At 38.2% G+C, this 14,468-nt stretch overlaps 1 protein-coding gene across 6 annotated transcripts in view; it reads right to left on the bottom strand.

The window, feature by feature from the left end:
• Positions 1-14,468, bottom strand: part of iqsec1b (IQ motif and Sec7 domain ArfGEF 1b) — a 176,471-nt gene that overhangs the window by 67,273 nt on the left and 94,730 nt on the right. For 2 of the 6 annotated variants that reach the window (XM_084395307.1, XM_084395315.1), the window contains exon 1: positions 8,935-9,078. The exons of the other annotated variants lie outside the window; for them this stretch is intronic. In XM_084395307.1, the coding sequence (XP_084251433.1) occupies positions 8,935-8,957 (23 nt within the window). In that variant the 5' untranslated portion in view covers positions 8,958-9,078. Of the gene's footprint in view, positions 1-8,934; positions 9,079-14,468 lie in introns of those variants that run through there. 6 annotated transcript variants of the gene reach the window in all.

Here is a 14,468-nt window from a genome sequence, read left to right on the forward strand (position 1 = left end):
TAACTGCCAGTTCACAGCAACATAACTATAAATATAACTATAATGATAACTGGATTGCCTGTCAATGTTTTTATCATTCATCAGCTGGGAAAAAAAACATTCTAATACCGTCTTCAACAACATCGTTCCTCTGTGTCGTTATCATTAGAATTTTGGTGTGGCTCTAAAAAGAATTTGTAGTTGTAATTATGATTATAGTTATCGTCCTTGGTGTGAACGGTCCTTTTGAAGTATAAAGACTGAACTAGTATTTTCTTGTAAAACATTGCCTACTTCAATTGGTTTTATAATTGGTTTTATATATAATAATTTCTATACAAATACATGTTTGTTTGTTGAGAACAACCCACCGCACTGACAAATACTGCAAAACATGGTGATGTGAGATCATGTTACTGGCACTCAGAGATCTTCACTCCCAGACTCCATCTTGTCTGTACTCATCCTGCTAACTTTATTACTTCCCGCTTTTCTCTTCAAAATGTTAACATCCTTTCCGACAGAGCTGTATGTCTTCTTTTAATTCCCCTGGTGAATGGGGTGATGATCCTGTCAGAGATACGTTTTGACGATAAAACGCTTGAAGTGGCGTTATCTGTGCTCCTCCGGTTTGATTGGCGGAAACCAATAAGCACTAAATATAGGGCTTTGGCTTGCAGGCCATCTTAAAGACCCCCGAGAGGCCTTGGCCGTCTCAAGCAGGTAGGTGGGTGTGTAATTGCAGTTGTTGTCGAGGCATGCGGGGCCAGATGGGGTCTAGGCTGAGATGATGAGGGTAGGCCATATTTTCGTGGCCTCAATATCACTTCTCTTTGAGACGGCTATCACGGTGAAGAGCTCTATCTGGGCTTTGGCAGATAGACTAATTTATCTCGATATATCCTGCCATGCTACTATGATGTAGAAGGTGTCCAGCAGCCTAGGGCAATGCATCATGACACCCAACTGCCTGCGAGCTTGAGAGAAGCCAATATGTGCATGGCTGATATTACAATTGGACCTTTTTAAAATAAACAAAGGCAGTGCCTATGGAAATACATCTGCAAGGAGGATAAAACAGCATCTAGAATGTAAAAAGTGCTTTATATCAGACTAACCGATGTAGAGGCTGTCTTTTATAGCAGTATGTTAATGGTTTCCAATTTGCTGAGGAAAAAACGGTGCGACAACTGAGGGAATTATTGCCTGCTGGTGGCCCATTCAAGGCTAAATGGAGCACCGGGAAATGTATTTATGACCCTCGTCATATTTCTGGTGAGAAAAAAGGAAAAAGAAAAACAGAGTATCTTTGTCTATTTTTAGTCTGGTATTATCATGATCGCTTCCTTTCAAAAGTCTTCAGAAAGCCCCTTTTTTCCCTTCTATCAAAGCTGGAACAATAGCTGCCTGTGGACAGCTCCAGTGAGAATCGCTCAAGCACAATGAAACGCGGGGTGCGAAACTCACACCCAGCTCTGGATGACATCAAATCGCAAATATTTATAGTTCCATACGCCCTAAAGTGGATCATAATGACACTTCTTGAATCGTCTCATTTCTTTTAGACAGCCAGTAGTTTGTTCTGTTAAAAGCATTACTGCAATATTAAAAGCAAGATATCAGCACATACATATACATATATATATATATATATATATATATATATATATATTATAATTAATTCAAACTAATAAAGTAATTTGTATATTATATACCATACTCAATGGATGGATGTTTTTAATAAAAATAAGAAAATAACTAAATAATCATCATTTATTCTACATTTTTTTTCATGCATTCTTTATCCGTATTCAAGATAATCACACTGCCTTATGAAAATCTCCAGTTGTTTCTGTCAGTAGCTCTGGAATTCTAAGAGCTTTGTTAACTAATACTGCACACCCTTCAGGCTGTTACACATTCATGCATCATGAAAAAGTGACCGTAGCTCCATGCTCCCTCTAGTGGACTGAGACAATGTCCCTGCAGTCCATCCCCTCATAAATATTCCACACGCTCATTTGCATTTCCTGTTCTATCCACTCCTGCCAGAGGCAAAACACACCGTCTTAAAAGTGATCCTCTTACGAACATATGAAGAGATCACCCAGTGCACTGACACAAATTACACAGAAACAAATGGCTGCATATGCAAATGAGGACATCTGGGCATCCAACAGATCAGACGTAATGTGAATTTAGCATTTTAATGACTGATTGCCTTTCCGGTGTTGGAAAGTACATGCAAACTTAATGCACTTAAATGGTGAGCGCATTCAATTCAATATTGGAGATAAAACATTGTGCGTATTTATTCTATGTCACAGAGGGACGTGCAGCATCTGAGCTTGGAAACGGGCCAGATCGCTTAAAACACATTTAACCAAGGTCTAATGGTCTAAGTATTTAACGAACGCATTAGATTATGAGCCAATTAATTCAATCACAGACCAAAGAATTGTAATTTCAGTTTCACTGGCTGGGATGGAGACCGATTACACTAAAACTCATCAACTTCACTCATTATGTGGCCCATAATACCAGATCTGTACTAAAAATGGCTTGTTGGATGGATATTTGTAGTGGCCCTCAACACTAATGAAACAGTTATAGTCTCAGCTTCATTAAGTTCAGATCATCAACGACTCTTTATTAAAAATCACATTATCATTTTTTCTTGTACAGTATATGATAACCATTTTCCTCTATTTCCTAATCAAATTAAGAACTCAAAGAGACGAAGGCTGTATATACTTACAGTGCAAGTGGAAACCAATGATATGATGATTTTTTTTAGGTTTGATGTGACAGTTTTATGAGTGCTCTCTTCACACCGAGATGAAACAGGGAAGCCTTGGTGGGTTCAACCTTTGCTTTGAAGTGTTTTTTTGTTGCCAGCGAATTAAATAATTCCATATAAAGATGAAAGGTGAATAAAATGTCAGCAGAGGCATGCTGGGTTGTGCAGTTAAGCTGTTGACGGCAATGGAGTTGTGAGTGGTAGAAGTGAGCAATTCAGCACATGTTCTAAACTGACTCTTCAAAAGTGTGGCATTGTGCAAGCACTACATTACTGAAATCTAATGGCAGGGGACAACTACATTTTCCACACTTTCTGAAGAAAATGGTTGTGCCAATGCCTTGGCTTGGCTGTCATCCTGTTGTTAAGCGGTTAAGCCACTGATAGGTGGTTGTTTACCGGCCTACATCAAAAGATATATAATATGTAAAAAGCATAAAATGTTTTATCAAAAAAAAAATATAGTAATATAAAACAAAAAAATAAAGAGCAATATATTTAACATACAATAACTTATTTTTTAACTAATCACGGCTGTGATTGCCTTCGGCCTCATATTGCTTTTATACAACTGTCCGATGGCACAAGTGGTGTAAGTAAATCAAAAAAATATATAAGGGTCTTAGAAAGTCTTTTAAAAACCCTCTTTTGTGCAGAACTACTTCCGCCACAGATTAAAATCTCAAGTTGACAGTTTAACAGTTGAGCCGAAGCCTCCATTACTAATTCTAAAATGTCACTTTTAGCAATGCAATGAAGGAATGTTGTTACGCTTCATTGAAGCTTATTGTATTATGAAGAGTATTATGAGAGAGAGATTGACTGAGCATTTAATTTCTGATATAGCTATCAATGAATGTACTCATGTAGTAGCAGTTCAGGTGCCAAGAAAATAAAAGTAGAGTAAGACGGCAACATGTTCACTTTCTACTGCTTATTGAGTCGGCCATTTGAGACCTAGAACAAAGTGTCCATCTCTCTTACAGCAGACATGGTGCCCTTGCCTACTTGTTTTATATAAGCACTAAAAATCCTGAGGGACACGGAGCCTAGAGTTTAAAATCCTGTAGGCTATTTTTGAGGGTCATAGCATGATCCCCCCCCCAGCAGAGCCCTGTCAGAACCAATGGGCTTTCATCATCCGCCTTTGAGAGCCAGAGTGGGGAACATGAACCGGTCATTGGTCTCACTTTCTGCTGTTTGAGATAGGAGTCATGGAGATTTTCACTTCAAGGTGCTGCACCTACTGTCTGATTCCAACTGAAGAAAACATCCTATTTCCAGGTTTTAATGCTCCTTAAACGTACAGTAGGCCTATGTAATTTTTTCGCCGCTAGGGGTCGCTAACCTCTTTACAATAACAAAGGCGTAGTTTGATGACGCAACATTTGCTAAGAATTATGGATCTTGTCGTCAACGCCAAGCCGACCGATCTAATAATGTTTATGGATGACTGAATACATCGATGTTTTTATCATGACTGTGATATGAAGCAGTTCGAGATTCCTAAGAGACAGCTATCAGCTCACCACGCGACGCGAGTCCCGCGGATATAAAAGGAATATGGACATTTCATTCTACCGAACTAAGTTACACTCAAGTGCAGAATTACAACTCACAGGTCAGTTTATTAGACAAATTAAACTTGTGAGGTAACGCAGCGCTGTTTCACTTGGTCTAACATTAAACTATCACACTAAACTGCATTTGAATGTGTTGAAATTTATGTGTTAGTTTGTTTGTATGAGACTAGCAGTAAGCTAGTTCAACATTAGAATAACATACAGATCATATTCTAACATTTTATCATTGTTGAACTATATAACATTGATTAGTTTTATGTAAATGTGCTCACCTGTTTAATAAAGTACATGTAGGAGCGGTCGAAGTCTCGGACGTGGAGCTCTCGTTTATATACTGTCTATGGGAGCTCTAGGCATCTCGAAAACACCGCACTGATATTGATTCTCGTTTTAGTTCTCCTTTTTTATCCAAAGTCTGCTTGCCATGGTCCATAATGTTTGAATGAAACAACAACCGCGTGCAAATAGACATTGCGAACTACACAGTTGTCCACGTCTGTCGCTTTGGTTACTATCAAAGGGCTCTGGTTCATAGCTCTGGTTGCTATGGCAGTACGAGCGGAAACCAGGGACAACGCGGATATGACGCCACTGACGGCGACAAAACGGAAATGAAACGGGACGTGTCTTCGAATTAAATTACAAATTTCTCCTGGTTTGAAAGTTGTTGGAAACAGTCGGGATAATGTAAGTACACAACAAAAAAATATATATAACATAGATATAGTGATTTTTGCTATTTTTAAAGCAAAAAAGTTACATATTGTGCCTTTAAAGGAATTGAACAACATGAGGTTGAGTAGAGCTGTCGGTAGGGCTGGGTATCGAGTTCAATACTTTTTAAGGCTCTGACCGAATTGCCTGGATAACAGAGTATCAAAAAATGTCTTGTCGTTCGGTACCAAATTTCGATACCTAAGGGGTTAATCTCATTAACGTCAGTGAGGCAATAAGCATGCAGCAAGATGTGTAAGCGTCCCAACCCCCATAGATGTAAAAGATGTGGAAAGGTGTGGCTACATTTCACCAGGTTCGATGCTAACAGCGCGCAATATTAGCATCAAGATAATTGCTGCAACACGACAAACCTGATGTGCTTGACAGTGCACGGAATAAACTTAAGAGCAGAAAGTTGCTCTGTCTTCAACTGCAAGAAGAACTGGAGGGCGTCACATAAATGAAGCGAAACGCTGATAGACTAATTAACTCACAGACATGAGAAATATATACTGTAGAAAGCTTAAAAGTCACTGCGGAGATGACGAGTCAGCAATGTCAATTTCATCTTTGCAGCCAACACTGACTCAGAAAACACTAAATTATTAATAAAACAATTAAAATGTCTCCTTGCTATTGTTTCACATTCATAATATCATTAGACTACTTTTGCCAGTACTTTGCGGCAAGCTTTATGTGTGCGCTTGAATGTGAGGCATATATTCTGCCTCCCAGTACCCTATTATGAGTCATTGAGTCTATAAAATAAAGTCAACAAACTGAAAGAATAAAACCAAAGTTTTTTTTTTTTTAGGTAATATGTAATGTAATCTTGTTAAAATAGATTTCATAAAATAGGTATCGGAAAAAGTATAGTTCAGGAACCGGTATCGAAGTCAAGGTATTGGTATAAACATTTTAACGATACCCAGCCCTAGCTGATATTTAGCACACATGCTCATGCTCTGTCATTTCCCAATCCTATTCTCATCTTCTCTCCCAAATATTTAAGATCTTGCTCTATATCAATAAGTCACAGAAAGCCAATAATAACTGTTTAAAGGTTATCTGAACACATTTCAGTGATGTCTATGCTGTGTTGATCTGAATATTGCCAACACAAAGAGTCAATTTTCATAATTAAATCTATTAAATTCAATGAGCAGCAACTGGTCCAAGATGATAACATTGATCGTGAGGTTACATACAAAGACAGGTGCTTCTTCTTTCATGCATTCATTCGCCTGTGTCAGCATTTACTGACTGGTGCCACTAGAGAACACAGCCATATGTCACATATAACATAAAAATAAACTCGCTCAAGCACAGGAGCTTCAAAGCAAGAATACAGCCTCAGTGATTCAGATCATATGACAGTACATGCAGACACAAATTTCATCTCTGACAAACAATGACGATGATTGCAATTAAATCTGAGCTACTGCATTTTGAGTAAACCAATGTATAGGTGGAGATGAGCTACTCACACATTCTGCACTGATTGTGAGAGAAAATCTGTATTAAAAATATAGTAAAACGTGTTAAACAGCGCTATCACACTCTTACTGGTACCTGAAAGTATGACTAAATTAGACAAAATATTTCATAAACAATGCATAGCCTTTCAAATTCTGAGAAAATTTGTGGAGCTTTCTGCCAAGCCAAGATCCCATGAGTTTATAAGACACCAATAAGCAACTAACGTTTTGAGAAATAGCATCATTAAGGCTGTGAAAAACATGCTTAAACATATGTTTAAATCATATGACTAATTAATTAACTATTTTCTATCATATTAAAGATTGCACATACAATACATGACAGCTTCTATCAACTAAGCATTTAATGTTTTAGATAATCTAAATATTTCATATTCTATTTATAATGATTTATTAGGATCAAGGGTACTTTTCCAAAGATTTGCTGATGAATAATTTATTATTTTAATAAAAATTTATTGTTTTATCATGTATTATTTGAGATGTATATTTGAGATGTATATATATATATTTTTTTTTTTATTATGTAATGTAATTCATATAAGAGATATTATAAAATAGACATTTCGAGTCTCAAGTGCCAAGTTTATTTATTAGTTAAATTCTGCATTAATAAATTCTATAAATTTGATGTATGTGTGTATGAAGTACAGGGGATTAATACTATAAATTGTGATGTTTTATCATTATGATAACCATGGCAACAATTAGGTTGCAAAATTTGCATATATCTCAACAACCTATGACACTTCATCACAAAATGTGTCACACCTAAACTAAGAGTTAAATGAGGTTAGAAGCACATCAGTGCACTGAGTGACAGAATAATGCTGTGCCGCCACGCTGAATCCTGCTCGCCTGACCTCAGAGCTGGAGTCTGGCTCTCGCTGGCAGGCTAATGTGAAAGCCTTCCTCCTGAGAGGCATGGCACTACGCCACCTCCCATTACTGTCACTGACACGACTACTGCCACCGAGCTCTAAAAACACATCCAAATCACATTCACACACACACACAAAAAAGTTCTAGTTAGTTCTAATTGTGGTCTGGGGAGCACGATCTATACTTGTCCAATAGAGAGAGAAAGAGAGAGAAAGTGTGATTAGTCATGGTCCGCTCTAGAGGTGTAACGTGTGACCAGGGTGACCTTGAGGGAGGGTCACATGACATCGAAAGGCTGTCCCAATTCCCTTTGGTCCCTCCCTCCCCCCTGGGACGAGGCACAGCGGGCGGCAGGGGAAGATGTGCAGGCGGACAGAGCTCAGGGGCAGATGGAGACATGGACCATTGCATTATGCAACATCCCAGCTGAGAATGAGGCTTGTTGACAGTCTTTTTACTCGCTTGATAAATCCCAATTTGAACACACAAACATCTATCTATGAAATTACCTTATTAACAATAAAGATAAATATTAACAATAAAGATAGATAGTTTATGAACAATGAAGACAGACAGACAGACATAGGCATCCATCCATCCATTCATCCATCCATCCATCCATCCATCAAATGAGCTTATTAACAACAAAGATAAATATTAACAAATAGATAATTTATTAACAATAAAGACAGACAGACAGACAGATAATATTTTACTCCTTAACAAGATTAAAATGACCTTATTATCACTGATGTAATTTAAACTACAAATATCAAACTATTTCTTCAGAACATTTAAGTGTATGTTTGTGCCAAAGAAAAAACCCAAAACAAGAGTGCATCTTGTATCCCGGAGAGAGGGCATGCTCATTCAGCTTGACAAACAGCGGTACGCTCAATACAGACGGTCTTATACCGTTTCTAAAAATAGTCTCGCCGTGACATCACCAGAGCTACGCAAACACTGTCCACTTTGTTTTCAGTCTGCGTGCGAGAGATATCTCAGGGTAGAGAGCCAACCTTATCCCTCTGCCCTCGGCTTAGAGAGACACAGCCTGCGGCAAACTCGCAGAACATGCTGAACGTGCCTGCCTCAAACAGTCCATTAACTCTCTACGCCAGACATCAAAATGCGTGACCCAAGATTTGCTCCTCGTATGTTTTGATGGCTTTTTAAAAATGTTAAATGAAGCGTCAAGCTACTGCAGCAGTCAAGTTGTCATGTATGAAATTAAAACGGGGTCTTACCCCACAGACACGGGTGGAATAACAAGATCTGTGCGCTGTCAAAAACGCTCTCCTTCATTTATTTGACATCACGCTCATGTGATCGCACAATACTGAATGCAATGCTGAGGTTAATAATATCTGTTGTTTCACATCAAAACAAATGCAAAGCTCAATATTCCCCTCATCTCAAATGAGTCCTGGCACGATTACACACACTCACATGCACAATTCAAACATGTACTCACAAGTGGTAGCGATGATAAGCCATGAAGTCGCTGTGTCTCTGGGAGTCTGTTGTGCGCGGCAAACTAAGCTTCAGTCTCACACACACACCTCTTTCCTCTCAAACACTCGCAGAAGTGCTCGACTCATTCAAGCGTAGCCTCAGCGGGGCGGCAGACCTCACGGAGTGTGTGATGTAATGTGCATTACACACACACATACACATACACACGTACATCTCATCAGTGATGTTTCCTATGAGATTCAGAGATTCACACATTCATTTTCATGTGATGGATCAAAAGGTGATCATTTTATTACTGGAAATGAATCATGCAATAGGCACTTCTGAACCCATCCTGCGTTTGATTTGTTTTTGTTTACGTCTCTGATCTCTTCAATCCTGGACTGTAGTATGGTTCAGGGAGCCAGAGACCTAGTTGGCACAGTGGTTGCTATAGTAACAGATTCTGTTTGTGAGGCTGGACCAATCAGAACGAACGTGGAGCATCCCTAATGACACAAACGGATTCATTAAGAACTAACAAAAGATTATGAGTACAGGCAAGCTGAAGACTTAATTATGCTGGGAGGGAGGAAACACCTCTTGATTCAAGAAATGTTTTAATTACCAGTCGGCGTCTTTAATCTAAAATCGCTGGCAGTGCTTTAAAGTTGTTAATTGTTGGTCTATATCTCTATATAAAATTGCTGTGCCCAAATAAAATGTTTAAAATGTTTCAATTGTGTCTCTAATATAAAATCACCGGTCATGATTTGAATTTTTTTATTGTTTGTCTATGGCTCTAATATAAAATTGCTTGGCCGATTATATATTTTTTTATTGCTGGTCTACATCATTTATGCGCTACAATTCTTATATTAAATCCCTGGGTACATTTTAACACTTTTTTAATTGTTGGTCTAAGTTCCTAATTTAAAATAACTGGCTGTGATTAGATTTTTTTGTTAATTGTTGGTCTACATCATTAATATAAAATTGCTTGGCCAATTTAAACTTTAAAATTTTTGGACTAAGTCCCTAATTTAAAATAACTAACTGTGATTTAAAAATATATATATATTAAAAAATTTTTTAATTGTTGCTCTCTAATATAAAATAGCTGGGCCTGATTTATTTATTTTGTTCCTTTTTTTACGTCTTTAATGTGAAACTGCTAGCTGGGATTTACATTTTTTTAATTGTTGGTATACAAATATAAATATTGGTTAGCCCAATTAGGTTTGTTTATAATTGTTGGTCTACATCCCTAACATAATTTTTTTTTTTTTTAATTTAACAATTGTTGTTCTATGTCCCTAATATAAAGTTGTTGGGTGCCATCTTAACTTTTATAAAATCTCTGGGCCTGAATTAAATTTTTTTTATTTTTTTTTTATTGCTGGTCCATGTCTGTAATACAAAACCGCTAGATGTGATATTACTATTATTTTTTTCTACTTTTGATCTCTAATATTACAGGTTGAGCGCACATTTGGGAGCTGACAGTTTTACCCTTTTTTGTGGGATGTCTCAACAGACAACCTCTCCTGTCCCGCTGGGACCCTCCTGCATGTACCTGTCACCTGGTAACAACAATGCCATGGCACATGCACATTACCAGTTACCATAACAATACCTGTCAGATAAAACACGTTCCCAACATGCACCAGGAGACTTAACCGGCTCCCACACACCTTAATACCTCCACAAGCTGACATAGCACTTAACACGGAGAGGGGCTTTGGAAACATCTCCACCTCTGATATAACAAGGTCGGGGCCTTTGTTATGCTGATTTAATCTCCCGAAGGAGCATTGCATTGTGGGATCAGATCTTTACAGGGGTAGGAAAAAGCACAGTAATGAGGCTGTACACCTCCACGCAAACACGCTCATTATGGAGCCTTGGTGGCAAGCATGAGACCGAGGACTTTTGGGACTGGTGTTGTTCATGCATGTATAGAGATGATGGACAGAGGTGGGGAAGTAAAGCTGGAGGTGCATCCATCAGGGACACCAGATTTGATGTAGCTGTCAAGAGATGCTGAAAATGATGTGCATTAAATTTGCATGCTTATGCAATGTTAATGATCATTCACAAATACCTAAAACAAATCAAATCGATATCACCCACGAAGCTTCATATATACATTTAGAGGAATGCATTACACATGTAATGCATATTGTATGAGATATAAAAAGGACAAGCATTGGCAGTCCGCTCAGAGCCCAAACCAACTACTGGATCTCTCATCAATATAGTGAGCTCAATAATTTGACATAGTAACAGATGCATATGCAAAAAATCAAACAACATGCTATACAAACCAGGGATGTGCAAAACTATTCAAGATCAACTAGTCTGTGGGTTGTGGAAAACATCCTTGCATTATTACAGTAGGCTGGTTTCAAGGTTCATCTAAGCAGTTTGGGGACATTCATGTTCTTGCATTCAACAACAGCTGGGCAAAATGCAGAATGAGAGCATTTTTAAAAGTGATCATTTAAAAAAAAAATGTATATATATATATAATATTTTACGCTTTTTTATGTTCTGCTGGTGTAGTCAAGACGTTTAAATTGTTACAAAAGATTTGTTTCAAATAAATGCTGTTCTTTTGAACTTTCAATTTATCAAAGTATTCTAAAAAAAAGAATGCATCACGGTTTCCACAAAATATTAAGCAGCACAACACTGATAACAATAAGAAATGTTTCTTGATCAACAACTCAAAGCAAATACTTAAAAAATATATATATATTTCACAATATTACTGTTTTTACTGGATTTCGATAAAAAAAAAAAAAACAGCCTTGGTGAATATAAGAGACATTAAAATATCTTACCGATCCCAAACTTTTGAATGGCATACAAGTACGTTCTCTTGAGCACGTGAAAGTCTGTATATTTTTATTTTTGCAAAGGTCCCTTTAGGGGCTCCGCATTACGAGCATATAAGCATGAAATATATACATTACGATAAATATAAAATGTGTATTTGTTATCATATTAATACAAAAGAGAATATGCAACAAAATGCTACTTATCTATGAAATATTAATGCAAAATATTACTGATTAGTTTGTCATTATTATTGATATTATCAACTGTATTAAGACTACCATCAATCTTTTTTTATTTTTTATCTAACAAAACATTGTCTACTGTATGTTAGCCATCTAAATAACATTACCTTGGTGACATTTCAGATGAACTAGTCAACATCATTGTTGGATGACTAATCAACCATCCCAACTCACATCTCTACTGCAAACTTGGTAAACACAAACATGCATCCTGAGGTGAAGTACAGAGGGAGCAAAACATCTCACAAGTGCTCTATCTCTGATCCCACTTTGATTCCTGGAAATAGCACTCATTCACTCGCCTGGAGAGGATGGCTGAAAAGTGCGAGTGAGTGAGTGTGCGTGTAAGGCGGTTTCAAAGAGGCCTGCCCCCAGACTTATTCACTCAGTCAACTACTTGTGATCAGAAATTAGCCTTGGCTGAAAGGGCCGTGCTGAGAATCTCTTTCGGTGATATTCTGCCTCTGCTCTCTGAGGCTCTTGTCTGAGGAGCTGAAGCAGGCTAATCTCTGCTAGCCTTGAGCTGTTCGCTAACAATACAGCACCAAGGGAGAAAAGATTACTTACAACTGAACATCTATTACGGAGGAATGATTTATTGATTTGCTGAGGGGATGAAAACCAGGGGGAGGCAGGGGCTTGATACATTGGAGAGATTTGCAGAGACAGAATTGAGGTACACATATTCATGAGACAGAACTGATAAAGAAGTCTTCATGAGGTGAACTTGAACTTGAGTTGTGCGCCAACTGTCCAAATTGAATTGAGGATTGCTTTTTAAATTCAATTAGCTGAATCGAACTTCTGTTTAAATTGAGGTACAGTGGAAAACAGAACTGCAGTTTGAATTATGAAGGAAGAAGAATCATTTGAAATTCAAGATGGATGGATGGATGGATGGATGGATGGATGGATGGATGGATGGATGGATGGATGGATGGATGGATGGATGGATGGATGGATGGATGGATGGATGGATGGATGGATGGATGGATGGATGGATGGATGGATGGATGGATGGATGGATGGATGGATGGATGGATGGATGGATGGATGGATGGATGGATGGATGGATGGATGGATGGATGGATGGATGGATTTTCTGAACCACCTGACTGCAGCAGATTCATTTAGGTGTTGATACTGTTGCCATATAAACGTGTAATTCCAAGTCCGAGGACGCAAACAGCTCCACATAGAATGTCACGTGTTGTCATCTCGAGACTACTGTAATTATTATGACATGCCATGAACACAGCATAAATTCTTCTTTCTGACAATCCAGCAAATTTCAGTTCCAATTCAGTTCAAGTTCACACTAACATAAATCCTTGCAGTTGAAATCAGCTCATCATGAGGAATTCAGCCTGAAATATACACGTCAACAGCTTTCCATGACTGTGTGCACCGTATACATGCGTGCACACATGCGCTCATGAGTCGGTGACAAGGCAGAGAACACCTGACACCTCATCATCTGGAAGAGGGAATGAGAGTGAAACATATGGGAGATCTATTTGCATGCCTCACATCTCTCCGACTCACTTAAGAGTCACGCTCAGTCTTCAGCTCTGCTCTCCGCTCAGAGGATCACTCAGACTGTGTGTATGAATAATGAACGCACATTAAACCCCAGATGTGCAGAGGGAAAGAAAGAGAGGAAGATAAAGAGAGAAGAAGAGAACTGAAGTCGCTGCAGGGGACAGACAACTGAGACACGGGGGGGGCTTGGACAGAATTGAATTATAACTTGCGTGATCCAGGACTCATTTTAAAGGGATGATGGCAGAGGTTTAGACAGACCTGTACAATATCGTGTCAAATATCTGTTCCTGGATCAGTGTGCGGATGAGATGTAATAGTGTGTCTGTATATGAGGAACTCGAAAGCATCTTGGCTCTTCTAATACACTGTCTCCCTCCTCTGGAAGAGAGCCATGCATGCTGCCAACAACAGTCCAAACAAACAACAACAGACTGAAATACATGAGCCATAATAACGCACAATAAATAAAATGCCAAATAAAGACGATGGAATAAATAATGGAATATTCCATTTAATAATGGAATATAAAACTATTTTTCAAATACATACCCTGAATGCAATGCAACTTGCTTTGAATAAAAGCATCGGCCAAAGGTATAAATGTAAATATTGCAAGTCTGACTGAATATTTAAGAAATCTATACATGAACTAATGCATTTTAACATTAGATAACTGTCTGGTTGATGTGAGTCCAAATGATTTAACGTGACCAGTAGGGGGCAGTGTTTTCACACATCTATCACACCATGTGTTTCTCTGCATATGGATTTCTGAAAAGTTTATGAGCCAACCATAAACATGCTCAGATCATCAACAACATCAGAAATAAAAATTGTGTGTATGTTCCATGTCCATGACTAAAAAGCAGCAAGGGTGCAGCTGGGGTGACGGCCATGAAATGAGTAGGCAACACAATTTCTG

The sequence above is a fragment of the Rutilus rutilus genome (assembly GCF_951802725.1).
Source record: "Rutilus rutilus genome assembly, chromosome: 22".
In the NCBI taxonomy this organism is placed as follows: domain Eukaryota; kingdom Metazoa; phylum Chordata; class Actinopteri; order Cypriniformes; family Leuciscidae; genus Rutilus; species Rutilus rutilus.